Source organism: Pan paniscus, chromosome 3 (assembly GCF_029289425.2).
Source record: "Pan paniscus chromosome 3, NHGRI_mPanPan1-v2.0_pri, whole genome shotgun sequence".
NCBI classification, from domain to species: domain Eukaryota; kingdom Metazoa; phylum Chordata; class Mammalia; order Primates; family Hominidae; genus Pan; species Pan paniscus.
The window spans coordinates 145489950-145517769 of NC_073252.2; the positions used below are offsets into that span (position 1 = coordinate 145489950).

Genomic DNA, 27820 nt, shown 5'->3' on the forward strand with positions numbered 1-27820 from the left:
AATCAGAGAGCGCAAAGTGAGGCGGATGGGGCGGGCCCAGTTTGGCGCTGACGACGAATCACCTGCCTCAGACAGCAGGGGCGGAAGCGGAAAAGAGCTGAAAGTCTTGGTTTGGCCTTGGGTTCCGCTGTAGGGGAGGTCCCGTGCGAAAGAATGAGGAGATCCTGGGGCCTTACCTACTAGCGGAATCGGGTGAAGAGACGCCTGCCAGTGCGGGAGGTAGGAAGCTCGATCCCCAAAGAAAAGAGTGAGTGGGCAGGCAGCTGCGAGACAGAACCGGAGTGTGCAGGGTCCCTAGAGGCCGGTTCCTGGTCGGTGCTGCTCTCCTGGAAGCCATGGTACAGGCAGAGCTCAGGGCGATCCCCAGGTGAGGGCAGCGGCTCTGCCTGGGATTCCACCGCAGTACAACCGGGTAGATGCGGGGTGGGGAAGAAAGGATGTTGCCTGCACTGCTCGCCAATAGCACCCTGAGCGGCTACATTTGCAGGAGCAGCAGCAGAAGAAGACACAGCGCCGGTCCAGGAGGCGGCTCGAGCTGTTCGTAAAGTCGCCCGACAGCTTTTTCTCCGTAGTATGCGAGTTGACAAAACAGCCAGAGAACAGGGTTACCCATTACAATCTTTTCGAGATCTTTTCCCTTGCTAACCGGATCTGATTTGTGCGAAAACATGCCTTGCACTTGTACCTGGAGGAACTGGAGACAGTGGATTCGACCTTTAGTAGCGGTCATCTACCTGGTGTCAATAGTGGTTGCGGTTCCCCTATGCGTGTGGGAATTACAGAAACTGGAGGTAAGAGGGTTCTGCACCATCAGCCTGTACACTTTCTTCTACCCATCTATGGTTGGGAAAGAGACACCCTTCCCCCATTTCTGCCCTGATAGTCCTGAAAACCATCTAATGTAAACGAGCCTACTCTTAGGATATAAACCTAATTTCTTGTTCACGGTTCTTCAAGTCATGCTACAGGTGGAGGTGGGACCGGGTCGAGAAAATAGAATATATTAATATAGCTGCTTAGAAGGGCACTGTTTTGCAAGTATTCATCAGTTCCCTGAAAGTAAGGTAATTTTATTGCTGAAATCTGATCTGTTCAGACATTGGACGAAACTAGGTCAAGTAAACTACCTTGAAAACCATGTATTGAATTTTATTAGCTTTTAACTAGCTTCCTGAATCAAAGCGTTCTAGTTGTTTTAACTTTGGTGTCTGTTTTTACTGTGGAAATTAGCTCTTACCCAACAAAGGTTTTGCAAAAAGTCCCTTATATATATTTTTTGATGTCATATGCTTATTGTGACATCAGTAATGTACTACAAGCTGGAAAACCCCAAGGTAAATAACTCAGATATAAATATTATATAATGAACTTTAAATTCGGAGTTAGTAAAACCCACCAAGTACTTTTACAGAGGAACACCTATTACAAGAACTATAATAAGACCATGACTATTTTAGGCCCTTCTTTATTGTGGAAATGATTTTTACATAAACTGTATTTAATATACATTTGTGTTCTCTATTTACACTAAATTATTTTCTGATGACTTTCCCATACTAGCATAGTCCATATAGTTTTTTGTTTGTTTGTTTATGAGACGGAGTTTTGCTCCTGTTGCCCAGGCTGGAGTGCAATGGCGAGATCTCGGCTCACCGCAACCTCCGCCTCCTGGGTTCAAGCGATTCTCCTGCCTCAGCCTCCCGAGTAGCTGAGATTACAGGCATGCGCCATCACGCCCGGCTAATTTTGTATTTTTAGTAGCGACGGGGTTTCTCCATGTTGGTCGGGCTGGTCTCAAACTCCTGACCTCAGGTGATCTGTCCTCGGCCTCCCAGAGTGCTGGGATTACAGGTGTGAGCCACCGCACCCAGCCCCATATACTTATTTGTTGTTGTTGTTTATTTTTATTTATTTATTTTTGAGACAGAGTCTAGCTCTGTCGCCCTGGCTGGAGTGCAGTGGCGCAATCTTGGCTCACTGCAACCTCTGCCTCCCAAGTTCAAGTGATTCTCCTACCTCAGCCTCCCAAGTAGGTGGGATTACAGGTGCCCACCACCACACCCAACTAATTTTTGTATTTTTAGTACAGACGGAGTTTCACGGTGTTGGCCAGGCTGGTCTCGACTCCTGACCTTGTGATCCACCCACCTCGGCTTCCCAAAGTGCTGGGATTACAAGCATGAGCCACTGCGCCCGGCCCATATAGTTATTTTTAATGGCCATGTAATATTCTGCTACATTCAATATTTCCCATTTGTTAGATATTTAGGTTATTTCCACAATTTGTCTACAAAAACTTAGGTATAAGCATCTTAATACAAATGGGATTTTCTTACTTTGAAATATTTCCGTGGAGTATGGTATAGGAACCACTTTAAAAGTTAATTATATGCATAATATCAGTCCAGTTTTAAGACTTCTCTTAGTTGTTAGTTTCAAATGTAGTTTTTAGGTACCACTAGCTTTTAAGAAAAATTGGAATCTGTAGTCTGTACTTGTCCTAAGCCAAGTTCTCAACATGTCTTGCTTGGACTCTTCTCAACACACCAGCCAGAGTAACCAGTTAAAACTTGGCACATTATGTGTGTCATCTTAAATCACTTCTAGTCCTAGAGTAAAGGCCAATATTCCTCACTGTGGCCATCAAGGTCCAACATGATCTGACACCACTCCCACCTGATCCCCCTCTGACTTTTTCTCCTCAAGTCCTAGGCTTCCACTGCACGGCTTTGCTCAAAAATCCCAGGCATGCTCCCTCCTTGAAACTTTGCACGAAGTTTCCCCTTCACAGAATTTCCTTTCCGTAGATATTATTCTCATTCCTTTATGTTCTTCAGGTCTTTACTCAAATGTCACCTGACTACTCTATTTAACATTGTCAGCTTCCCCCCCCAACTCTTCATATTCCTTTCTCTGCTTTATTTTTTCCATAGGACTTACCACCATCTACCACCATACATATTTTACTTTGTTTTCTTTCCCCCTCTTTCTGCCCAAATGACTGAGTCCCAGTGATGAATCAGGCTTTGTATACTATATGAGAGAACATTTACCTCCATAGAACTTAGTGGTGGAGACAAAAGGGACCAACAAAAACAAATCAATAAAAGTGTATAAAATGCTGTGGAAGAAACCAGAAAAGATCTGAGAAGTTACCATGCAGGGCAGTCTAATTGCATAACTTCAAAAGACCACTCTACCAGCTATGGAAAATAAAGCAGAAGTGAAGGGAAGTTAGAAAGCTCTTTATGGTAGTGAGAGGTGGTGGGTGCCTGGGCTATGATGGTTTATGGCCCCGGTAAGGATAGCAGGAGTGGAAATGGAAAACTGAATTGTAAGTATCCTTAGAAGTGAGCAAACAAGACTTAGCAGGAAGATTGGATTCCAGAGGAGAAGCAGTGAGAGAAAGGAACAAATCAAAGATGATTCTGAAGTTTTTTGTTTGAACAACTGTAAATGGTGGTGCTAGTTACTGAGATAGAAAATTGAGGGTTAGGAACAGGTTTGAGAGAAATTGAGTTCTGTTACGGACATTTAGTTTAATAAGAGACATTCAATAGGCATGTCAGATATGCTGTTGGATATGCACATCTAATGCTCAGAAAGATATGAGCTGCAGATACAAATGTGAGAGTTTATCTTGGTGTCCCCAGGCTGCCGTGAGAAAATACCATAGCCTGAGTGGCTTAAACTACAGAAATTTATTTTCTCACAGTTCTGGAAGCTCATCCCATGCCCATGGTGGGGCATATACCCATTTATTGGAATGGTAGGGTGACCATCTGCACTGTTTAAACTATTTTTCCCACTCACTTGGCTGATCATGTATACCTGAAGTGAATGTGCATGCTGCTCTAGTCTTTTTACCTCAGCACACTTTTTTTTTTAACCTCAGCACATTTACCTCATGCCCTTAGGTCAGTTCTACTCTCTCCCCTCAGGAAGACCTGGCCCAGAAAGCACTCTCTCCTATTCATCTCCACTCTCTGTTTTGAAGCATTTTGCTGAGGGAGAGTTAACTTATTCTTGAATGCTTGTCTTTAAGGGTTTTTTCTTTCCTCTCTTCTTTCCTCAAGTTACCCTAGAAAAAAAATCTGTTTATCTCCTCCTCATTTCGTGAGCCCAAAAACTCAACTCATGGCTGATAAAGATTAAGAATAATATTACTGGTATCTATATCAATGTGTCTCAAATTTGAATAAATTATTTAGATGTAAACATAAAATTAAAAAATTATATTGATAATTTCTGCAGATAGCTAGTGTTGAGTTATTCTATTACAATGTTACTTAAATATATACACACATAAAATAGGTTAAATTTCTTGTGCATGTAACTTTTATATAGCTCAAAAATCAAAACAACTGTAAAACCAATAATTAAAATTAATGACATTAATGTGGAGAGATGATGTTTTTCTGAAACTAAATTACCACTTGCACTGTAAAAATGATACTATGTGGTACAGGATTTTAAAATTTGGCCTGCAGTGACCAAGTCTCTAGTCACTTGTTTTATGATTGTTTAAAAAACAAAAACAACTTTCTTCTTTATAGCACACTGAGGACACTTGACCTTCATTAGTCACAAGCACATCATTTTTCTCTTAAGTGTACCACCAAGTTCTAGTTTTTGGAACTAAAGCAATCAAAATAAGCAATTACTTGGCAATACTTTTTTTTCTTTTTTTCTTTCTTTTTTTTTTTTTTTGAGCCAGGGTCTCGCTCTGTCACCCAGGCTGGAGTGCAGTGGCGCGGTCATGGCTCACTGCAGCTTTGACCTTCTGGGCTCAAGTGATCCTCTGGCACCCGGCTAATTTTTTGTATTTTTTGTAGAGATGGAGTTTTGCCATGTTTCCCACACTGGTCTCACACTACTGGACTCAAACCATCTGCCCTCCTCAGCCTCACAAAATGTTGGGATTACAGGCATGAGCCACTGCGCCTGGCCGCAGTACCATTCTTAACGATCACTTTATAATAAAGGAGATCTAGAATATGCTTATCCTATTATTATTTTCTTAGGTCATCACTGAAATTTCACTTCCCTTGGTTTCAGTAACCTGTTGTCCACCATGGTCTGAAAATATTAAATGGAAAATTTCAGAAATAAGTAATTTATAAGTTTTAAATAACTTATTACAATATATAATTGTTCTATTTTCTTGTTAACCACTTACTGTGTGTCCAATTTATGAATTAAACTTTATCATAAGTATATATGTATAGGAAAAAACATAGTATATGCATATAGGATTTGGGACTATCTACAGTTTTAGGCATTCACTGGGGGTCTTGGAACCTAATCCCCACATATAAGTGGGGACTACTGTACTCAATTTTAAATGAAATGGATAAAAGCAAAAAGCCCTGTAATATGAGTGCTTAGACATTCCTTTTAGAGTCTTCACCTCCATATATTTGCTTTTCATTTACTGTTTGATTAACGCCCCCACAATCAGTAAGACTTTGTATTAGCTTTTGGTTTGTTGTTTTTGAGACAGGGTCTCACTCTGTTGCCCAGGGTGGAGTACGGTGGCACAAATCATGGCTCACTGTAGCCTTGACCTCCTGGGCTCAAGCAGATTTCCCACCTCAGTCTTCCTAGTAGGTAGGACTACAGGCACATGCTTCCACGCCTCACTAATTTATTTTTTGTAGAGATGGCATCTCGCCATGTTGCTCAGGCTGGTCTGGATGGAACCCCTGGGCTCAAGCAATCGTGAGCCACCTCACTCAGCCCTTTTCAAGCTTTCTATACGTTTTAATGTGGAAATTTGTTGTTGTAAAAATGCATTTGTTCTCCATACTTTTGTTTTCTACCTCTTTTATCTTTGGCCTCTGGTAGAGGAAGAAAAAGTCCTGTTCAAACAGTGAAACTGGGCTGTGCACGGTGGCTCATGCCTGTAATCCCAGCACTTCAGGAGGCCGAGGAGGACGGATCACTTGAAGTCAGGAGTTCCAGACCAGGCTGGCCAACAGGGCGAAACCCCGTCTCTACTAAAAATACAAAAAAATTAGCTGGGTGTGTAATCCCAGCTATTTGGGAGGCTGAGGCAGGAGAATCGCTTGAACCCTGGAGGCAGAGGTTGCAGTGAGCCAAGATCGCACCGCTGTACCCCAGCCTGGGCAACAGAGCAAAACTGTCTCAAAAAAAAAAAAGAAAAAGAAAAACAGTGATACTTAAGGTTGTAGACCTTAGTTCTATTTTAATTGTAAACTGCTCAACCCTTCAAGCATCAAAAATAAATGCCCACCTTTTCCCCTTAAAAAAAAAAAGATTCATACTCTTCAAGGCAAGATTACAAGTTAATATAAAAGTCCCCCCTCCCCCGCAAATTTTTTTCAATTTTTTAATTTTTTTTTTTTTGTAGTGACGGGGTCTCACTTTGTAGGCCCAGGCTGGTTTCAAACTCCTGGCTTCAGGCGATCCTCCCACCTCGGCCTCCCCAAGTGCTAGGATTATAGGCACAAGGCACTGAGCCTGGCCAAGCTCTTTTGTTTTAATATCAGAATTTATACTAACATGTTATTTTGTTTCTTAAGGTTGGAATACACACCAAGGCTTGGTTTATTGCTGGAATCTTTTTGCTGTTGACTATTCCTATATCACTGTGGGTGATATTGCAACACTTAGTGCATTATACACAACCTGAACTACAAAAACCAATAATAAGGTACGTCTTAATAATTTTGATTCCACTACTGTTGTGTTGGCTTATTTCATAAATATGACATAAAATGTTTTAAATTTCTGCTTTCCTTTTCCAATAGGATTCTTTGGATGGTACCTATTTACAGTTTAGATAGTGTAAGTATGTTTCATTTTTATCTCATTAACTAAGAACTTGTTTGATGATACTATAATTACAGAATGCTTAAGATAATGAAAGTATGTTATTGACAAGGAGTCAGATTAATAAGTAAAAAGGTTCACTTGTTTCTCATGATAGAGAATATAAAGTATAATTAAAAATGTAAAATGTGATATTATAAATGTTTAAAAATCTATAGCTGTTTGCTTTCTTTTAAACTTTCAGATTGTTAAAGAATGTAATATTTTAAATTATATTACTACTTTTTATTTATTACGTCTTTTATTTGAATCAAAAATTTAAAAACCATCCCCAATGGATACACATGAAATTGTTGTAGATGACTGCTTCTAATATGAGTAAATATTAAAGGAAATATCTTTAGCAGCATTATCTATGATCATATTAAGAAAAACTTCAGATTTAAGAACACAAGTACTTACTTTAGCTTCTCTCTTTATTCATTATTTACCCCTCAAACACTTGTTTTTGTTTACCAATATCTAAGATGTTTATTGCTTTTAAACATTCATTTCACAGATTGATAGCCCTCATAATGATAAATTTTAGAGAGTCCCATGTAAGTATATGACAAGACATCTCAAGCATAAAAATTAGCTTATTGTGAATACCATGAATGGAGTGGTGATTCATTTTATCTTAGCTGCAACTATCTTTAACATCTGTGCTTTTTCATAGTGGATAGCTTTGAAATATCCCGGAATTGCAATATATGTGGATACCTGCAGAGAATGCTATGAAGCTTATGTAATTTACAACTTTATGGGATTCCTTACCAATTATCTAACTAACCGGTATCCAAATCTGGTATTAATCCTTGAAGCCAAAGATCAACAGAAACATTTCCCTCCTTTATGTTGCTGTCCACCATGGGCTATGGGAGAGTAAGTATGTTTGGTTTAATTCTTTTATGTTTTGGTTTTTCATTTAAGCAGAGTTTTTAAGTAGCAATCAGCTCTTTACAAGGCAGTGCATTAAGTATTAATAGCAGAACAATAAGTATAAGACAGCTCCTGATGCAGTTCATAGTTGTTTGAAGGCTAACAAAACAGTTTTGTAATCCCACATATATGTTAGTCTTTTTTACATTATTAATCCCAAATCCAAAAATTAAAGTATTGCAGGTAAAAACAGTAATCATTTAATCAATATGCTTTTGCAGTTGAGAACCAAGGTCTGCAGATCTTATGTAAGAACACACAGCTAGTTAAAAGACAAAGACAAGATAATGTAGGTTGTAGAACCGCATATGATATGAAGTAGGAGCAATAAGTAACAGTGTTTGGTAACATAATACATCAGCTTGCCTTATTGTATGTTCATGTAGGACATTAAAACTTACGTCATTTCATTTTGAAAAATAAATTGAGTTTACAATTGCATTTATTATAGAAATGAACCACTTGGTATTTTTCAGCAAGCAAACATTTGGAAACAGTGTTTTAGAAAGATTAATTTTGCAATATCATAAAGGATGAATTGGAGGGAAGAAGATTCCAGAGATGGAGAAATAAATTAGGAGTTTATAATAATCTATTTGTGAAATAAAACTGAAAAGGGGGATGAGATTGGAATAGAAAAGAAAGGCAATAAGAGAATGCAACTGAAAAATCAATAGGACATGTCCACTAATGCAACCGCCCAAGGGGTTCACTTTGCCAGCCACCTAGACAGAACCGATTCATCAAGACGGGAATTGCAAAAGATAAAGAGTAATTCAGACAGAGCCAGCTGTGCGGGAGACAGGAGTTTTATTATTACTCAAATCAGTCTCCCTAGGCATTCAGGGAGCAGAGTTTTAAGGATAATTTGCTGGGTAGGGGGAAGCCAGTGAGCCATGAGTGCTGATTGGAGAGAGGTGAAATCATAGGGAGTCAAAGCTGTCCACTTATACTGAGTCAGTTCCTGGGTGGGGGCCACAAGGTGAGATGAGCCAGTTTATTGATCTGGGTGGTGCCAGCTGATTCAACAAATGCAGGGTCTGCAAAATATCACAAGCACTGATCTTAGGAGCAGTTTAGGGAGGGCCAGAATCTTGTAGCCTCCAGCTGCATGACTCCTAAACCATAATTTCTAATCTTATGGCTAATGTTAGTCCTACAAAGGCAATCTAGTCCCCAGGCAAGGAGGTTTGCTTTGGGGCAGGGCTATTTCTATAGCTTTGGGAGAAACTATAAACTAAGTTTCTCTCAAAGTTAGTTCAGCCTACGCCCAGGAATGAACAAGGACAGCTTGGAGGTTAGACACAAGATGGAGTCGGTTTAAGTTATCTCTTTCACTGTCTCAGTCATAATTTTGCAAAGGCAGTTTCACTAATAAATGAGGAATAAGGTGGAAGTTACAAGCCAAGGTAAATGGAGGTAGAGTGATCAGTGTAGACATACAACATAAGAATGGGTGCATTGCCTCCTATGCAGTACAGGACCATTTGTACAACGTCCTGACAAATTTTGTCTCTATTTACACCCTTGAAATGACAGGGAGCTACCTGGCTTTTTAAAATAATAAGCTACTAATGTGTTCATTTGACAAATATATGTTGAGCACCAAGTACGTGCTAGTATAAAGAAATACCTTAGTGCACAGAACAGACATAGACCTCATGGAACTTAGTTTGGTTAGGAGAGTTAGGAATTAAGACACAAATATATAGTTAGTTATTTCAGGAAATGCAATGAAGGAAGAAGGACAGGAGGCCATGAGAGAATGGTAATGACAAATTAATATAGATTGGTTATCAAGGGAGACAGATTGTGCTCAACTCTGAAGGCAACAAGGACAAATGGGCATTTATAGCTAGAGCATGTTGAGGGGGTCAGCGAATGCAGAATTACGAAGAGGGGACATCAGGGCTAGGAGGATTCTCACTAAACTGAACAGAATTCTTGCTAAAGGCAGGTCAAGGCCTTAGTCATCCAAGGTGGGTGCTGAGGAATTTGATCGGATGTCAAAGGTGATCAGATATCAAAGGGGGCTGGGGAATGACTTAGCAAGATTCTTTTAGATTGACTGACACAGGACAAGGACAAGGCCCAAGGATGAAGCCAAGCTGAAAAGAGGCATCAGAGGCTTGTCTAAAGTTTGTCTAAATGAGAGTCTTTGTCAAATGAGAAACCATTTATAGGATATTATGCAGAGAACCGGTATCTAAATTTCATTTTCAAAGATTACTGTGTTTTTTTTTTGAGATGGTCTTGCTCTGTCACCCAGGCTAGAATACAGTGGCGTGATCTCAGCTCATTGCAACCTCCACCTCCCATATTCAAGCAATTCTCATGCCTCAGCCTCCCAAGTAGCTGGGATTACAGGCGTGCCCGGCTAATTTTGTTATTTTTTTTGTAGAGACAGAGTTTTGCCATGTTGGCCAGGCTGCTCTCAAGTGATCCGCCTGCCTCGGCCTCCCACAGTGCTGGGATTACAGGCGTGAGGATGGCTTGAGCCCAGGAGTTTGAGACTAGCCTGGGCAACACAGTGAAACCACATCTCTACAGAAAATTTTAAAATAGCTGGGTGTGGGGGCACATACCTACAGTCCCAGCTACTCAGGAGGCTGAGGTGGGGGCACACACCTACAGTCCCAGCTACTCAGGAGGATCACTTGAGCCCAGGAGGTCAAGAGTAGCCTGGGCAACAGAGTGAGACTCCCATGTCTATAGAAAATAAATTAGCCAGGTGTGGTGGTATGCAGATATAGTTCCAGCTACTCAGGAGGCTGAGGTGGGAGGATCACTTGAGCCCAGGAGGTCAAGAGTAGCCTGGGCAACATAGTGAGACCCCATGTCTACAGAAAATAAATTAGCCAGGTGTGGTGGTATGCAGATACAGTTCCAGCTACTCAGGAGGCTGAGGTGGGAGGATCACTTGAGCACAGAAGGTCAAGGCTGCAGTAAGCCATGTTCACACCACTGCACTCCACCCTGGGCAACAGAATAAGATCCTATATCTCAAAAAATAAAAAAGGTATTTAGATAATTTGTTTCCTGCCATCCACATTCTTCTGCCACTGCTATTAAGGATGACTACATTGAAAGAATTAACTGTAAATATGGTATCATTCATCAAAGTGATTTTAATTTGGAGGCTTTGGGGAAAATCTGATGCTATTTAAATGAGTAGTTGAAATTCTAAGTTCTTTTTCTTTTGCAGAGTATTGCTGTTTAGGTGCAAACTAGGTGTATTACAGTACACAGTTGTCAGACCTTTCACCACCATCGTTGCTTTGTAAGTACTCAGATTTTATATGAACTTTTTTTTTCATCCTTGTGATCTTATGTGGGAACAACTAAGTAGAAAACATAGTGTTAATGTGCTTATTTATAATGCAGGTCTAGTCTGTTGTAAAAAAAAAAAAACACTATATAGAAACTCACTCTATTAAAATAAATAACATGACCATTTATAGGCAAAGAATCACCACAGGGGTCTTCTAAACATTTACATCCTCTCTAGAGCTAGCTTGCTGTGAAGCACTTTGAAAAAAAAAAATACTTTCTTTTTCAAATACACAGCTTTACAGAAACCCTATTGCATGAAGTTAAAGTATGCTACTTTAGGTTAATTACAGTTTTATTTTCTACATAGTTAATTTAGAATATATTAGAAGTACTCTAAGAAAGAAGCCATATTTTCTTTTAATACATTCTATCAAGGCTTAGAATTGAGGTAAAATGGGGTATCATTAAGCTACCTGGCAAAACTATTCCCTAAAAATTCAAGAACATCAAATACTTTAATGCCAATAGATTACATGTTTTATCTCCTAGTTGTTACTAACATTTTGCATGCTCACAGAGGAAAAGTGGAAAGAAAGACTTGTGAAAGAATTCTTTATTCTGCCTTTGAGCTAGCAATTATTTAGCCATTTAATTATGAAGGCATGCTTTATTTCCCTGCAGCTTAGAAATTGGGTAAGATTATAACAATACTGATGGTAATACTTACTTGAGGGGATCTGGGTCTTCATAAAATTTACCTCCAAGACAATTGAGGGGAAAAAATTAACAACTACAGTTATATACACCTGCATTATATTATGTTTAACAATCAAGCTTTCCCAAAATTAGACAGCATAGTTGGTTTTTTTTTAATTTAGTACTCTTTCTAGTTAAGTGTTATGTGTCTTATTTGGGATTTCCTTCAAGTTGAAGGAATATAGTAATATTTCTAGAAAAAAATGGGTTTTTCATTTTTGAACCACCTCTAGATCCAAAGTCAAGTGATTGTCAATGGATCTCTCAAATAAACTGACTTCTAAATTCTCTGTGTCCAAAGTCAAGTGATTGTCAGTGAGATCTCAAATAAACTGACTTCTAAATTTAAGTATTGCTATTGCTGTATTTTGAAGTACGATTTTGATTTAATCATAGAGATATCTCATTTTTACTATTTTTAGAATCTGTGAGCTGCTTGGTATATATGACGAAGGGAACTTTAGCTTTTCAAATGCTTGGACTTACTTAGTTATAATAAACAACATGTCACAGTTGGTAAGTAAAATGTTCACTTTTCTTAAAATGTACTAAATTTCGTATCTATAACTAAATTTCTTTAGACAAAGTTTCTTCTTAGGATAAGGCTTGCTTCTTTTTAATCTTCCTATAAATTAAATCTGAAATTTAATTTATAGAAAGACTTGAAAAAAATTTAATATATATCTTAATACATATATAAAGATATAATAACATCTTTATTATTTGGCAACTTATACCCTCACATGTTGACCATGTTTGTTCATTTATTTCTGTTGCTCATTGCATAGCTGTATGAGTATGTCATAAATAAAAGCACAGTGCTACATAAAAAAATACACACACACGCCCACATATACTGAACATATTCAGAAGAGAAAATATCAAATTGGTATTTGATGGTACAGGGTTTGAATAAAAATGTGAGAATAAAATTCTCTGTTATCATATATTTGAAGTTAAAGGAAAATTGAGAATGCCAAGTTTAAAAAAATGGATGATGTTCTAGAAACTGTATGTTCCAAAGACCTATGATGTAATGTCCTATTTGATCTTACAAGCTTAAAAAAATGTGCATTTTATTTAAATTCTTTGACTAATGCTGTCAGCAAAATAATTTAGATGCAGTGGTATGCATGGTTGGTATTAGAGCTTTATAATAAAAATTAAATGTCCATGTAGCTAAAGTTTTCCCACATGTTCATCCTCTTTGGAACCAGTAATTCTGTTTCTGGGAATGTATTCTAAAGAAGTGTTCAAAAGTATGTTTGCCTAAAGTATCTTTGTATATAAAGCCTATTACTTGTAAATAACAAAAGGCTGAAAGCAATCCAAAACCCAATGTTAGGGACTAGTTGAATGCACTGTGGTCTTTCCATTGGCCAAAATATTAGGCAGTTACTAAAAATAAGCCTGATGAAACATATAGAAGTTATGTATTTTAAGTGGAAAAAACATTAGGCAATAAAATTTTATAATTAGTTCATGACAGTTATTTAAAAACTGGCTTATGTGTAAAAAGGATGATTGGACACCATGAATCACTTTATTCTTTCTTTCTTTACTGGTTTCATATTCTAAAATACTTTGAATTCGCATTTTATATGATTTTAATAGGGAATACTGAACTTTCAGGAAAATGTTTATTGTTATTCAGCACTACACTAGGTTATTACAGATTTCTAAAAAGTTAGTAAGTCTTGTTCATTTTAAAAAATAAATCTAGCTGAACTAATACACTGTTCTCAGGAAAAATTGTTTGATTCTTTACATTCAGATTTCATAGTCACAATTTTATTGAAATTGTACTTGTTTAATGGGTTAGTTACATAGGATAGACTAGGTAATAAGCTAAAGCCTCATAAAATGAGTGGTCATTTATGTTTAAAAGCCGTTACAGATGGATTTTTTTATTTTGGCTGAACAAGAGCCATTTCTTCCATTTATGTCAATCATTTGTTTATTGTTCCCTTTATGGAACCCAGGAAGTGAACACTTAAAAACATTTTTACGGAAGATGTTGTATGTAGTATATATTCATCTATAGTAAACTATGAAAGCTTGTTAATCTAAAAATAGAATAATAAAGCCTAGAAAAGTTTGCCTGAAACATTACTCTGTACCAGGTCTCTGGTATGTAACTTTAATATTTCTATTACCATATCTATTACTGAACAAGTTTAAATGTTAATCTTGTTTCTAGTTTGCCATGTATTGTCTCCTGCTCTTTTATAAAGTACTAAAAGAAGAACTGAGCCCAATCCAACCTGTTGGCAAATTTCTTTGTGTAAAGCTGGTGGTTTTTGTTTCTTTTTGGTAAGTGTTACTTTTTTTTAAATGTTCTCATTTTTTTAAGGGCAGTAAAAACCGTTGATTAAGGAGGATTTTTAAACAGTCTTAATGCGGAAGATAGATTAAAATGTCTCTACTTCTCTTTTAAAAAGTTCATCTTTTTAGCCCTTCTACGATTTTCAAAAGAAATAATTAGATGGTCGCTGTAACATTTATATGAAGAAAATAGTTTGAGACAACCTAAATATGTCAATACTAGAATAATTATTAAAATAAATCATGGCCCTGTCATATAATAGAATACTATGGAGTTTGGAAGAAAGCATGATGTAGAATATTTAATTATATGGGAAAATAATCAGTAAATCTTTTTAAAACAGAAGGTAAAACTATACATAGTTCAATATAGTAAAGAGGGCCGGGCACAGTGGCTCACGCCTGTAATCCCAGCACTTTGGGAGGCCAAGACAGGTGGATCACCTGAGGTTGGGAGTTCCAGACTAGCCTGGCCAACATGGCTAGTCTCTACTAAAAATACAAAAATCAGCCAGGCATGGTAGCAGGCACCTGTAATCCAAGCTACTTGGCAGGGAAGGCAGGAGAATTACCTGAACCCGGAAGGCAGAGGTTGCGATGAGCCAAAATCATGCCACTGCACTCCAGCCTGGGCACCAGAGTGAAACTCTGTCTCAAAAAAAAAAAAAAAAAAAAGAATTTAGTAAAGAGGTGGGTAATAGGGGTCCTAGAAACAAATACACCAAATTTAACAAGCTAGAAACAATACAAAAAGGGAAAAAGAAAAATCCCTGAAATCCCACCACCCAGAAAAGAATGATTAACATCTTGGTAAACCTGTGTCACATATAAAACTCCAGAGAAAGTTTCATACTATAAAAATTTTTGGAATTCGACAATGTTCAGTAGTATATTGTAGATACAGTTCTTTGTCAGTAAACAGAAATATTATTTTGTTTTGTGGGGGGGGTGATTTTTATTTTTTTTTTTTTTTTGCTTAGTATTCTTGTTATGTGGATATAACTTTTTACTAATCTCGTTTTGATATTCAGGTTGTTCCTAATTTTTTTACCATTATAAGAAACACTGAAGTGAATATTCTTATGTATACAACTATGAAAGCATGTCCATGTCATTATTTGCTGTTTAAATTTCACCTGGGGCCATTATCTCTAGATTTGCTTGAAATGCTCAGCTTGACTCCCTATCTTGAGACAAAACTACTAGAAAAATGAATTTGTAAAGCAAATTAATATATTTAACATAGAGTTTCTTCAGCAATATGCTGTAAAGGCAGGGTGGTGGTGGTACACAGGTTGCACTGGATTTTTTTTTAATGGCACATTTTTAAAACTACTGCTCATTTTATGCTTGATATAGATTTGGCGTTTACCTTTTCCTAACATATAGGCAAGCAGTAGTTATTGCTTTGTTGGTAAAAGTTGGCGTTATTTCTGAAAAGCATACGTGGGAATGGCAAACTGTAGAAGCTGTGGCCACCGGACTCCAGGTAAGTAGTGCCATCTCTGAATTCAATAGAACTTTACTATTTGTTAAGCATTTTTACATATCTCCACTAAACCTGACAACACACAGGGTATGGGGCTATTATCCTCACTTTACAGGTGAGAAAACAGGGGAACCCTAGAGAAATTGGCCATAATTACTAATTTGTACCAGATCCATGAATAAAACCTGGATTTCATTATTCCTAAGTCCAATTCTCTTTCCACATTTCTCCTTGTAGTCCTTGGGTGGTGGAATGCAATATACTTGATGTGATTGAGAATGAAATGTACTTTGCTAAGAAATACTTGAGGCTGGCCTGGTGCAGTGACTCACGCCTGTAATCCTAGCACTTTGTAAGGCCAACGTTGGGGGATCACTGGACCAGGCATTCGAGATCAGCCTGGGTAACAAAGAGAGACCTCATCTCTACAAAAAACTAAAAAATAAAATACTTAGCCAGGCATGACAGCACATGCCTATACTCCTAGTTACTTGGGAGGCTGAAGTGGGAGGATTGCTTGAATGCAGGAGTTCAAGGCTGCTACTTGAGGAAGTGCAAAATAGATTCACATTTTGGCATTTTGTCTTTTTTTGAAGGGGTCAAAAATAATTATTTTAGAAAATGGAAAAATGAATATAATCTGAGAAGAAAAAACACAGCTGTTTATCTTAGCACTTTTGAAAAGCAAGTAGAGAAAGATAGCACTCTACAAAACTAGATTTAAATCCAAAGGTGGCTGTTATCTTATTGTTGTTCTCATAGGATTTTATTATCTGTATTGAGATGTTCCTCGCTGCCATTGCTCATCATTACACATTCTCATATAAACCATATGTCCAAGAAGCAGAAGAGGGCTCATGCTTTGATTCCTTTCTTGCCATGTGGGATGTCTCAGATATTAGAGATGATATTTCTGAACAAGTAAGGCATGTTGGTAAGTACCAGCTATTTAATTCAACCAAATAGGTTGGGTAGGATATTGAATTTCTCCTACTAGGGCAATTTATTATCTATTTAGAGATGAAAAGAGACTTTAAAGCAGTACCACAGTGCAGGCTCATCAACTTTGGGGAGTGGGAGAAGGGGAAGTGGGGAGCTTATTTTTAGAATGGTAAGTTTATAATGGTAAAAATAACTTTTGACTAACAGAAAACTTTATATTAAAGGACGGACAGTCAGGGGACATCCCAGGAAAAAACTGTTTCCCGAGGATCAAGATCAAAATGAACATACAAGTTTATTATCATCATCATCACAAGATGCAATTTCCATTGCTTCTTCTATGCCACCTTCACCCATGGGTCACTACCAAGGGTTTGGACACACTGTGACTCCCCAGACTACACCTACCACAGCTAAGATATCTGATGAAATCCTTAGTGATACTATAGGAGAGAAAAAAGAACCTTCAGATAAATCCGTTGATTCCTGAACAGTATGGAAAAGCAAACTGTGCAACTACTATATTATATCATTACCTGGTATCCCATGGATTTTGTGCTTGGGACAGACCATAAATGATGGAAAATGTCAACACAAAAATAGCTGAAAGCCAGGTACAACTACTGCATTTATATATGTAAGTTTTGTATATCAAAAATAATTGGTCTAAATTTCCTAGACTTAGACTTGATTTCTTAACATTAGGGTATCACATACTCAAATGGTAGACAATGACCCCAACTAAATCTTCCTGATGTTACACTGCTTTATCAAGAGGATGGACTTTTTTTTTTTTGAGACAGACAGAGTCTTGCTCTGTCACCCAGGCTGGAGTGCAGTGGCGCAATCTCGGGTCACTGCAAGCTCTGCCTCCCAAGTTCACGCCATTCTCCTGCCTCAGCCTCCCAAGTAGCTGGGACTACAGGCACCTGCCACCATGCCCAGCTAATTTTTTTTTTTTAGTAGAGACAGGGTCTCACCATGTTAGCCAGGATGGTCTTGATCTGACCTCGTGATCCGCCCACCTCGGCCTCCCAAAGTGTTGGAATTACAGGCATGAGCCACTGCGCCTGGCCAAGAATGGACATTTTTTAAAAAAACATCAGTACTTCCTACCACTGCTGCATGAGTATAATGCTCCGGAATTATCAGAAAGCATAATGCAGAAATACAAATTAGTGGAACTTAATCATCTTAATCATGTGCCATATAAGCTTACCTAACAAACAAACAGTTATATCCCTATTCCTCAACTGAATGTCTTTCAATAAATAAGAATTTATCATTTATTTTCTGCAACTTTTTTATGTCTCATTCTTTAAACATTAAAAACCCTTAATATTTTAACAAAAATTTCTTGATTAGAGGCACAGTGAAAAGTCAAAAAAAAAAGTACTACTTTTCATCAGTGCTATTAAAGGTGGCAGCAAATGTAAATCTTGGCTGAATGGTCTTAATTACTCATTAAACCACAGTCAGAAAGACATATAGGTGCTATTTGGGAAAACTTTTTATTACCTAGGATGGGGTTTCTCTAATTGCTAATCACAACCCCACTGGGTCATGTTTGACATTTTATAATGAAAATAATAAAACAGAAAGTGCCATAGTATGTTACAGAAAGCAAAGATGAGTATTGTTTCTCAAAGCCTTTGCTTTATGTATTTATACACATACTCATTCATATCTATCTATATATAGAGAGAGATATAGTGGTTCACAGTAATCATACAAAGTCTTTATTCCGTCCACTATTATAAACATTTCTATTAAAACTAAAACTGGGCTCTATGTAAAAACCCCAAAGATACGCACACCAAAAAAATCTGTTAGAACTCAAGTGAATTCAGTAAAGTTGCAGAATACAAAATCAACATACAAAAAGCATTAGCATTTTTATACATAAATAATGACCTAACTGAAAAATTAAGATGCCATTTATGATAGCATAAAAAAAATACTTAGGAATAAATTTAACACCAAGGCAGTAAAAGATCTGTATGTACACTGAAAACTATGAAACACTGATGAAAGAAAAGAAAGACACAAATAAATGGAAAGATATCCCGTGCTCACGGATCAGAATAATACTGTTAAAATGGTCACACTACCCAAAGCAATTCAGAATCAATGCAATCCTATCAAAATTCCAATGGCATTATTTACACAAATAGAAAAAAATCCTAAAATTCATATGTAACGATAAAAGACCCTGAATAGGCAAAAGAATACTGAGGAAAAAATGTTGGAGACATCACATTTCCTAATTATAAATTATATTACAAAACTATAGTAATCAAGACATTATGGTACTGGCATAAAAACACATACACAGGCCAGTGGGACAGAAGAAAGAGTCCAGAAATAAATCCAAACATATACAGTCAACTAATTTTTGACAAAGACACCAAGAAGACACATCGGGGAAAGAACAGTCTTCATTAAGTGTTCTTAATGAAGATGCTGGGAAAACTGCACTTCCACATGCAAAACAATGAAATCAGACCCTTATCTTAGACCTACACAACAATCAATTCAAAATGAATAAAAGACCTAAATGTAACACCAGAAACTATAGAAGAGAACATAGGAGAAAAGTTCCTGGACACTGACCCTTGGCAATGATTTTTTGGATATCACACCAAAAGCTCAGTCAACAAAAACAAAAACAAATGTGACTACATCAAACCAAAAAGCTTCTGACAGTAAAAGAAACAGTCAACAAAATGAAACAATAGCCTACAGATTGAGTAAAAAATATATGTAAGGCATATATCTGAAAAAGGGTTAGTATCCAAAATTTATAAAGAATTCATACAACTCAATTTTAAAAATGGGCAAAAGACCTGAAAAGACATTTCTCCGAAGACGACACACAGATGGCCAACAGGTATATAAAAGGGTGCTCAACATAATTAATCATCAAGGAAATGCATATAAAAACCACTCGAAGTACTACCTCTCACCAGTTAGGCTAGCTGTTATCAAAAAAAAACAAAAGACAACAAATGTTGTGATGGTGTGGAATAAAAGGAACTCTGTGCACTGTTGGTGGGAATGTAGATTGGTACAGCCATTATGGAAAACAGAATGAAAGTTTCTAAAGAAAAATAAAACTACCATACGATCCAGCAATCCCTCTTCTGGGCATATACTCAAAGCAAATGAAATCACCACCTTGTAAATATATCTGCAGTCCGTGTTCATTGCAGCATTATTCATAGTAGCCAACATGGAGACAACTGAAGTGTTCGTTGACAGATGAATAAAGAAACTGTGTATATATATGCCTACACACAATGGAATATTATTCATCCCTAAAAAAAAACCAACGATATCTTGCCATTTGCTACAACATGGATGGGCCTGAAGGACACTGTGCTAAATGAAATAAGCCAGACAGAAAAAAAGATACTGCATAATTTCACATATATGTGGAATCTAAAAAAAAAATTTAAATATATAAAGAGCAAAACTGGTTATAGGGGGGTAGGGAGAAATGGGGAATGTAGGTCAAAGGATTCAAGGTAGCAGATATGTAGGATGAATAAGTCTAGAGATCTAATGTACAACATGAGGATTTTAGGTAACAAATTTGTACTGTATTTGGGATTCATGGTAAATGACTAGATGTCAGCTGCTGTTGTCAAAAACAAAAAGTATGTGGGTAACTGAGATGATGGATATGTTAATTTGCTTCACATTGTATACCTTAAATGTATGCAATAAAATTTATTTTAAAAATAAAGCTGGGTAGTATAATAATAGAGGTAACAAGAACAGGTAGTCTGGAGCAAAGATCTGTCTTATTTGTGACTTACAAAGAGCATGCAGTGTAGAGGAGGCATAATAATGATCTTCCTTTATTTCAAAAGTTTGTAAAAATTGGATCAATTAATGTACTTATTGTACATCCAAATCAAAACTTTGAAAAATAGTATAGGATTAAGTCTTCCTTCAATTTAACTTTGTTTTGTTACCAGCTTTTAAATGTTCTTTTGCCAAAGTAGACCAAGAAAAATGCTGCCTCCTGAAGATTTATTCCCTAACTCCTTTACTGTTTTAATTACATTTAGCTTATAGCTTAAATTCTTTTTCAAGCTTGCATTCTCAAAACAAAACCTGAGATGTTTCAGATGTACACTGAGTATTTAAAGGAAGCAAGATTGGAATTTACAGGTAACCATAACCCTCAGTCTTCAGTGGAAGCCTTTCAGTGTTTCCCAATTACAAGTTTGGATTTAAGAAAAAAAGGCCAAGATGCCTACAAAAGTAAAGTTTTGCTTTACTTACACGTCAATAATGATAAGACTTTTAAAATCCCTATTCTGTAAAATCGAGCAAAAGAAGTTTCCTAATTTAAAAAACTAGTGATGTATCCTTTTCCAGAAAGCAAATCTGCAGCAGTATTTCTATAATAATGCTACCCTTTTATTTAGAATCTTTTTAAATATGCTTTATTAATGTCAATTTTAAAAAATATTTGACCATTACAAGGAATTTTTATATACCCCCACTAATTAAGACAAGAATTTTGTACTTGTTGATGCTCTATTTACACAGTTTTCATTGGAAAACTGCTCTTCATTGCTTTACTGTGATGCTGACATTGCTTTTGTGATGCTGAATGCTGAGTACAAGTTCCTCTCCCATTTCAACCTGGATGGGATTATCTAAAACAACTGCAGCTTGTTTCCAGTGGGAGGCTTCACTTGAAGTATCCAACCTAATCTCTTCATCAAGGTACATATGATACCAAAATGGAATAGCAGTCAGTCTTCCAGATTTACAAATGTATACCTATGAAAATAAAGAAATTAGGAAAATATCAGAGTGCATAGAGTAGACTTAGATAAGTCTTTCTCTTTTTAGTTACTTTTAAATACAAAAATTTAAAATACATTTCACTAGATTTAAATCTTTAAAGTAGCTAAAAGTATGTATAAAAGTATTACCTAATTTAAGATAATTATTCTAAACAATAACAAACGAAATCACTTTGCATGTTGTCCTTACCTTTACTTCTCTGTTAGAGGTGTTCAAATATGGAGTCATTAAATCTAGTCTTAAGAGTTCCACTGGCTTGCTTAAAGGTATACAGGGCAATGAGGATAGGTCCAAAAATACACGTATAGGTACCTAGAGAAAGTATAAATTTTTCACTTTCACTTTTTCTTTTTGTGGTCAGGGCTCAAGTTTTTCACTTTTACACATTCCTTTTGTGGTCAGGGATTGCTTTGTACTTGACTCAATAGTACTTGATAGAATACTTTTTACATTACCTCCTTTATATTCCCACATCAAGCTAAGGCTGGCTTTCATTAGAACTTTCATTGTTCCAGTACAAAAAGAATGAACAAACCAAGGTTTAGGCAGGTTAGATAATTTGCTCTGGTTTCCATTACCTGTAGATCTTTCATTTGGATGAGAGCAGATTAAATTTTTTCTTAAGCCAAACAGCTCTAAAATTTTTAACCCAAGGATTTGCTTATGAAATAATGGTACAACACTAATTGAATTGTCTCAGAAATGATGGCAGATTCAATCAAACAATAGTTGATTTCATTTGGAAAATAAGTTTATTTCCAGAAGGCAGTGGCTCTCAATCTTGGCTGCAAATTAAAATCACCTGGGGAGCTTTTTAAAAGCCCAACTGTTCAGGCCACACCCCAAACCATCTGGCGTTAGGATCCCCAGATGTTTCCAATGTACAAAGTTGAGAATCACTATTAAGTGTTCTATCAAGTTTAGTAGCAATTGAATGCTACTATTAATACTAATGATTTTTAGCCTCATCCTCATTTGAAACAAAGGAAACTGTCATTTAAAAACCACTTTTCCTTGTATAAGGCGAAACAGGACACAGATACATTCACCTCTCCCTGGGCATCCTTGAAAGCATCCAGCCTTTATTCCCCATAAAAACTCAACAGTAACCCCATACCATTTCTAAGACTCCTTGTTATGCCTTTTGTTCCTATTTTTACATCAAACCAGAAGAAGCCTTAGATTCTCATGTCACCTCTTATCACCTGCCTCCTAATCCCCACACTGCTGAACCCATACCTCATAGTCGGCCCCCACTTTTATTTCTCACACTAACTGGTCCACTCCTGTCTTTTTTTTTTTTTTTTTTTTTAATATAGGGTCTCACTCTGTTCCCCAGGCTGGAGTGCAGTAGTACGATCACAGCTCACTGCAACCTCCGCTTCCTGGGCTCAAGTGATCCTCCCACCTCAGCCTCCCAAGTAGCTAGGACTACAGGTGCCCACCACCACACTTGGCTAATATTTGTATTTTTTGTAGAGATGGGTTTTTGCCATGTTGCCCAGGTTGGTCTCAAACTCCTGGACTCAAGCAATCTGCCCTCCTTGGCCTCCCAAAGTGCTAGGATTATAGGCATGAGCCACCATGCCCGGCCCTCCTGTCATCTTTGCCAGTTCCTTCTATATAACCAACCAAACCAAGCTCATAACTTTATGAGTTCTCTAGAGTTCAGTTCCCAGCCCTCTCTATCTACATGCCCCCAAGCTATTTCATCCAGTCTTATGGCCTTAAATACCAGCTACATGCTGCTAACTGCCAAATTTAAATCTTCAGCCCAGAGCTTTCTCTGAATTCTTACCCAATTGCTCAGTGACCACAGCTACACACAAAGCCTGATCCTATTTTCCCCATTATCAGTATGGAAACTATTCTTCCAGCTGCTTTCACCTAAAAAAAAAAGGAGTCCTCTTTCATAGCCCACATCCAACTTATCAAAAATTCTACCTTTATTTATTTTTAGAGACAGGGTCAGTCTTGCTGTTGCCCAGACTGCAGTGCAGTGGCACAACCTTGGCTCACAGCAGCCTCAGCCTCTTGGGCTCAAGCCGTCCTCCCACCGCAGCCTCCCGAGTAGCTGGGACTAGAGGGGCACACCACCATGCCTAGCTAATTTTTGTAGAGAGACAGTCTCACTTTGTTGCCCAGGCTGGTCTTGAACTCCTGGGCCCAAGCAATCCTCCCACTTTGGCCTCCCAAAGTGCTGGGAATTTAGGCATGAGCCACCACACCAGCCCTACCTTTAAAATATATCGAGGATCTCACCATTTTTGCACTTTCACTGCTACCACTCCAGTCAAAGCCACTGACACCTCTCACCTGGATTACTACAATAATTTCATGCCTTTGCCTGGTCTCACCAGTCTTTTATTCCTAACACAGCAACCATAGCAAGCCCTTCAAAACATAAGTCACATCATGTCAAGCCTCTGTTCAATACCCTCCAGTTGTTTCCTACCCCTTTCAGAGCAAAAGCCACAGTCCTTACAAATGGCCAGAAGGTCAACATCTGGCCCCTAATACTCTGACTGCATCTCTCATCACTCTCCCTCTTGGTTGCTTCTTGCTGTTTTTGATACTCCAATCGTGATCTTGCCTCTAGCTATTTACACTTGCTGATCCTTTGATTTGTGTGATTTGCTCCCTTATTTCTTTCAGGCCTCTGTTTATCACTTACCCATGAGTCCTTTCCTTAGGTGTAACTTATATAAAATAGTATATCCCATACGCCACACTCCCTTAACCTGCTTTATGTCCACAGCTCTTCTCACCATCATAGCAGTCTTTTTACTTGTTTATTGTCTCTTCCAATGTAAATGCTAAATCCACGAGAGAGTAAACTTCTCTATTTCATAGCCCTATTCCCCAAATCTAAATGTACATGTAGTAGACATTCAGTAAAAATTTGTTACTCTATCACCCAGGCTGGAGTGCAGTGTCGTGATTTCAGCTTACCGCAACCTCCACCTCCCAGGCTCAAGCAATTCTCCTACCTCAGCCTCCCAAGTAGCTGGGACTACAGGCATGCACCACCACACCCAGATAATTTTTGTATTTTTTTGTAGAGACGGGGTTTCCCCATGTTGCCCAGGCTAGTCTTGAACTTATGAGCTCGAGCAATCCGCCCCACCTTTGCCTCTCAAAGTGCCAGGATACAGGTGTGAGCCACCATGCCCAGCCCATTTCTAAGTCTTGACTCCTTATTTCCTAAACAGAGGCTAACCCCCTTTTCCTTGAGCTCTGTTTTCCTAGGCTCCTGCATTCCTGCTCTCTGCAGTCCGATTTCTTAGAAACTGAGCATTAGCTGCTGATACTTATCAGCTGCCAGCCTGAGGTCTCAATGTAAGGGTTCAAGTTTAGAACATAGATCTTTTTTGGACAAAGACCACTCTTTTTCATAAGATTAAAACCTAGGACCCTTCTTCCATTTATGACAGTGATTCGGAGGCGTATCTAAAAACTTTTTTTTTTTTGAGATGCAGTCTCGCTCTGTCATCCAGACTGGAGTGCAGTGGCACGATCTCGGCTCACTGCAACTCCTGCCTCCTGAGTTCAAGCGATTCTCCCACCTCAGTTTCCAGAGTAGCTGGGATTGCAGGCACGCACCACCACACCTGGCTAATTTTTTTGTATTTTTAGTAGAGGTGGGATTTCACCATGTTGGCCAGGCTGGTCTTGAACGCCTAACCTCAAGTGATCCACCCGCCTGGGCCTCCCAAAGTGCTGGGATTACAGGCATGAGCCACCACACCTGGCCAAATATCTATAAACTTTTATCAGCAGTCATGACAAAATTCCTTGGTTATTGTAACCTCTAGGCTGATTTTTACCTATAATAAGTTCCTTTGTTCTAGGAACTTATTATAGGTAAAAATCTAAGTGCTCTTAGTCACTGTGATTAATCCAGCTAAACTTTAGTCACTGTGTTTAGCTAGATTAAACAGTGACTAAAGAGAGAGCGATGGTAGACTGTTCAACAGCATCCTGGTTGAACTTCTCCTCTAGACACTTACCTGAAACTGGTTAATAAAAGGTGCTATATTTAATCCAAGAGTACGTTCTGTTCCTTGAACAGCATTCTCCTCTAGGAGTGTCTGTGATTCCACAAGCAACCCAAACATCAGCACATACTGAGGAAAGATCTTGCCTCCAGATTGTAGTAAACACCTAAGAAAAAAAGTACATATTTTAAAAAGCTCTTGGGGCAGGGCGACAGTGGCTCACGCCTATAATCCTAGCACTTTGGGAGGCCAAGGTGGGTGGATCACTTAAGCCCAAGAGTTCAAGACCAGCCTGGGCAACATGGCGAAACCTCATCTCTACAAAAAATACAAAAACTAGCCAACTAGATCCACAGGTGGCATGCACCTGTAGTCCCAGCTACTTGGGAGGCTGAGGCAGGGGGACTGCTTGAATCCAAGAGGTAGCAGTTGCAGTGAGCCAACATCCCGCCACTGCACTATAGCCTGGGTGACAGAGTGAGACTCTGTCTCAAAAAAACATAAAATAAAACAAAAAAAAACCCTTTGTAATCTCCTACATTGTATAAACATCAGTAACTAAGAATCATGATAAATTAGTAAAGAGCTACAGATTACATGGAGTCTAATGGACTTTCTGTTATTCATGGCTGGTATTTCAGAATAGTAAACCACTAGAAATAATTTCCCAAGTCAAAGTAACTACTGATCAGTGAAAGAGAAAAATGACAGGTTAGCTATTTAAATGGACATACGTCTTTAGATTCAGGAAAGAGTCATCAATGGATGCTAAAACTAGTAGGTCAAAGTTTGATTAGGAAAATATCCTTTTACAGTCTCCAAGTATCACCCCCACAAATGACTTATCACAAAGGGGGAAACAGTAACTTACTGAATGGAGAAATGTGTAGATACAACTTAAACCATGTGATTGTATTAACATCAAAAACAATGGGACAGGCTGGGCACGGTGGCTGATGCCTATAATCCCAACACTTTGGGAGGCCAAGGTGAGAGGATTGCTTGAGCCCAGGACTTCAACCCCTGCCTGGGCAACATAGCAAGACCCCATCTCTACAAATAAATAAACTAGCCAGGTGTGGTGGTGCACACCTGTAGTCCCAGCTACTCAACAGGCTGAGATGGGAGGATCGCTTGAGCCCAGGAGGTCCACATTGCAGTAAGCAGTGACTGCACCACTAAAGAGACATGAAAACTAAATGGAATATATGATCCTGGATTGGATTCCAGACCAGGAACAAAAAAGCTACAAAGGACATTATTGTGACAACTGGTGAAATCTGGATAAGATTTGTAGCTTAGATAACAGTATTGTGTCCCTGTAAATTTCCTGATTTTAATAATTGTACAGTGATTATATCAGTGAATGTCCTATGCATTCCAAGGTATTAGGAGTAAAGACACATTGTATCTATGGTTCAGGGGAAGAGCCTGAAATGTTTTTTCCTGAACAATTTAGCAGATGTGGCAAAATAGTAATAGTTTGTGAATCTGAGTGTAAGGTATATGGTAAGTTCTTTGTATTATTCTTTAACTTCTCCAAAGGCTTAAAAATTATTTCAAAATAAAAGGTTAAACACTCCAAATGCAAAATTTAAAAAAAAAAAAAAAAGTCCAAATACTCTAATACTGGAGGAGAGAGAGTCAAGGGTTAACAAAATCCTCTCTCTTCCTACGTTGACCTTGGGTTTACCTTCTCTTTCCCTGAAAATCTTATAAGAATAGAATGTCAGCTGTGTTTATCAGGAACACTGCTTATGGTTAAAAAAAAAAATGCCTCTTAATAGGTAGACTATATCTGGATGGAGAGAACTACAAACAAAGGATAAATGCCTGACGGGAACCCATATCACATGTGGGCTTCCCTGAGAGTGTAACCAGGTGTTCATATTGCTAGGCCGTGGAAGCTGTGCCCATGGGAGAAGAGTTGCTATATGAAGCTAAGGGCTGTTAAGTCAAGGCAGCTTCCACACCTACCTATATAATCTTGTTTCCTCACACCTGAGCTATGTGCTATGTGGGAAGGGAGAGAAGGGTGGGTGGGCCACCTACTGACATCCAGTGAAATAGAGGTGGAGGATACTTTAAACCAAGTAATTATTTTCATTTGCCACATTTACAATCAAATGTCAAATCTACATTTTTACTGAATATTCCAAGCTTGTTCCTACTTGAATTTCTAGAACAGGATACTAGGCAGGTGAACTTTATATTATCATATGTACATTTCACAGTATGTTCTTACTCCTAAGTTAAATAGAGTAAGAATCCACTTATAAAAATACAGAACTAAACATTTCACCAACACATTTGTTCATATCTTAAAAAGTAATTCATATACATTTCCAAAATTATATACTATGTAGTCTCCCTAAATAGATCATTAAAACCTAAACAAGCTAAGCTATAAAACACCCCATTCCTCAAAACTACT

The 27820-nt window shown here is 37.9% G+C and overlaps 2 protein-coding genes across 5 annotated transcripts in view; one reads left to right on the plus strand and one right to left on the minus strand.

The window, feature by feature from the left end:
- Positions 1-5: 5 nt before the first annotated feature.
- TMEM184C (transmembrane protein 184C) lies at positions 6-20309 on the plus strand. The gene is made up of 11 exons (XM_008968881.5): positions 6-219; positions 488-791; positions 6546-6676; positions 6774-6810; positions 7514-7719; positions 10982-11056; positions 12228-12321; positions 14006-14118; positions 15520-15619; positions 16382-16553; positions 16786-20309. Exons 2-11 carry the CDS (start codon positions 669-671, stop codon positions 17049-17051), a joined length of 1317 nt encoding a protein of 438 aa, XP_008967129.1. The 5' UTR covers positions 6-219; positions 488-668; the 3' UTR covers positions 17052-20309.
- A 681-nt stretch (positions 20310-20990) lies between these two features.
- PRMT9 (protein arginine methyltransferase 9) overlaps positions 20991-27820 on the minus strand; it is a 47257-nt gene continuing 40427 nt past the window's right edge. For 3 of the 4 annotated variants that reach the window (XM_003815854.7, XM_008968882.5, XM_034959224.3), the window contains 3 exons: positions 25399-25552; positions 21578-21700; positions 20991-21361 (listed from right to left, as the gene is read on the minus strand). In XM_003815854.7, the coding sequence (XP_003815902.1) occupies positions 21146-21361; positions 21578-21700; positions 25399-25552 (493 nt within the window). In that variant the 3' untranslated portion in view covers positions 20991-21145. The remainder of the gene's footprint in view (positions 21362-21577; positions 21701-25398; positions 25553-27820) is intronic. The other variant, XR_004671224.3, reaches the window with a different exon arrangement.

What these genes read in the sequence shown, in the direction of transcription:
- TMEM184C (XM_008968881.5), top strand. Translation starts at nt 669, where the DNA reads ATGCCTTGCACTTGTACCTGGAGGAACTGGAGACAGTGGATTCGACCT. An exon ending in CCACCATGGGCTATGGGAGA is followed by an intron (nt 7,720 to 10,981) that starts GTAAGTATGTTT and finishes TTTCTTTTGCAG; the next exon opens with AGTATTGCTGTTTAGGTGCA. An exon ending in TAAACAACATGTCACAGTTG is followed by an intron (nt 12,322 to 14,005) that starts GTAAGTAAAATG and finishes TCTTGTTTCTAG; the next exon opens with TTTGCCATGTATTGTCTCCT.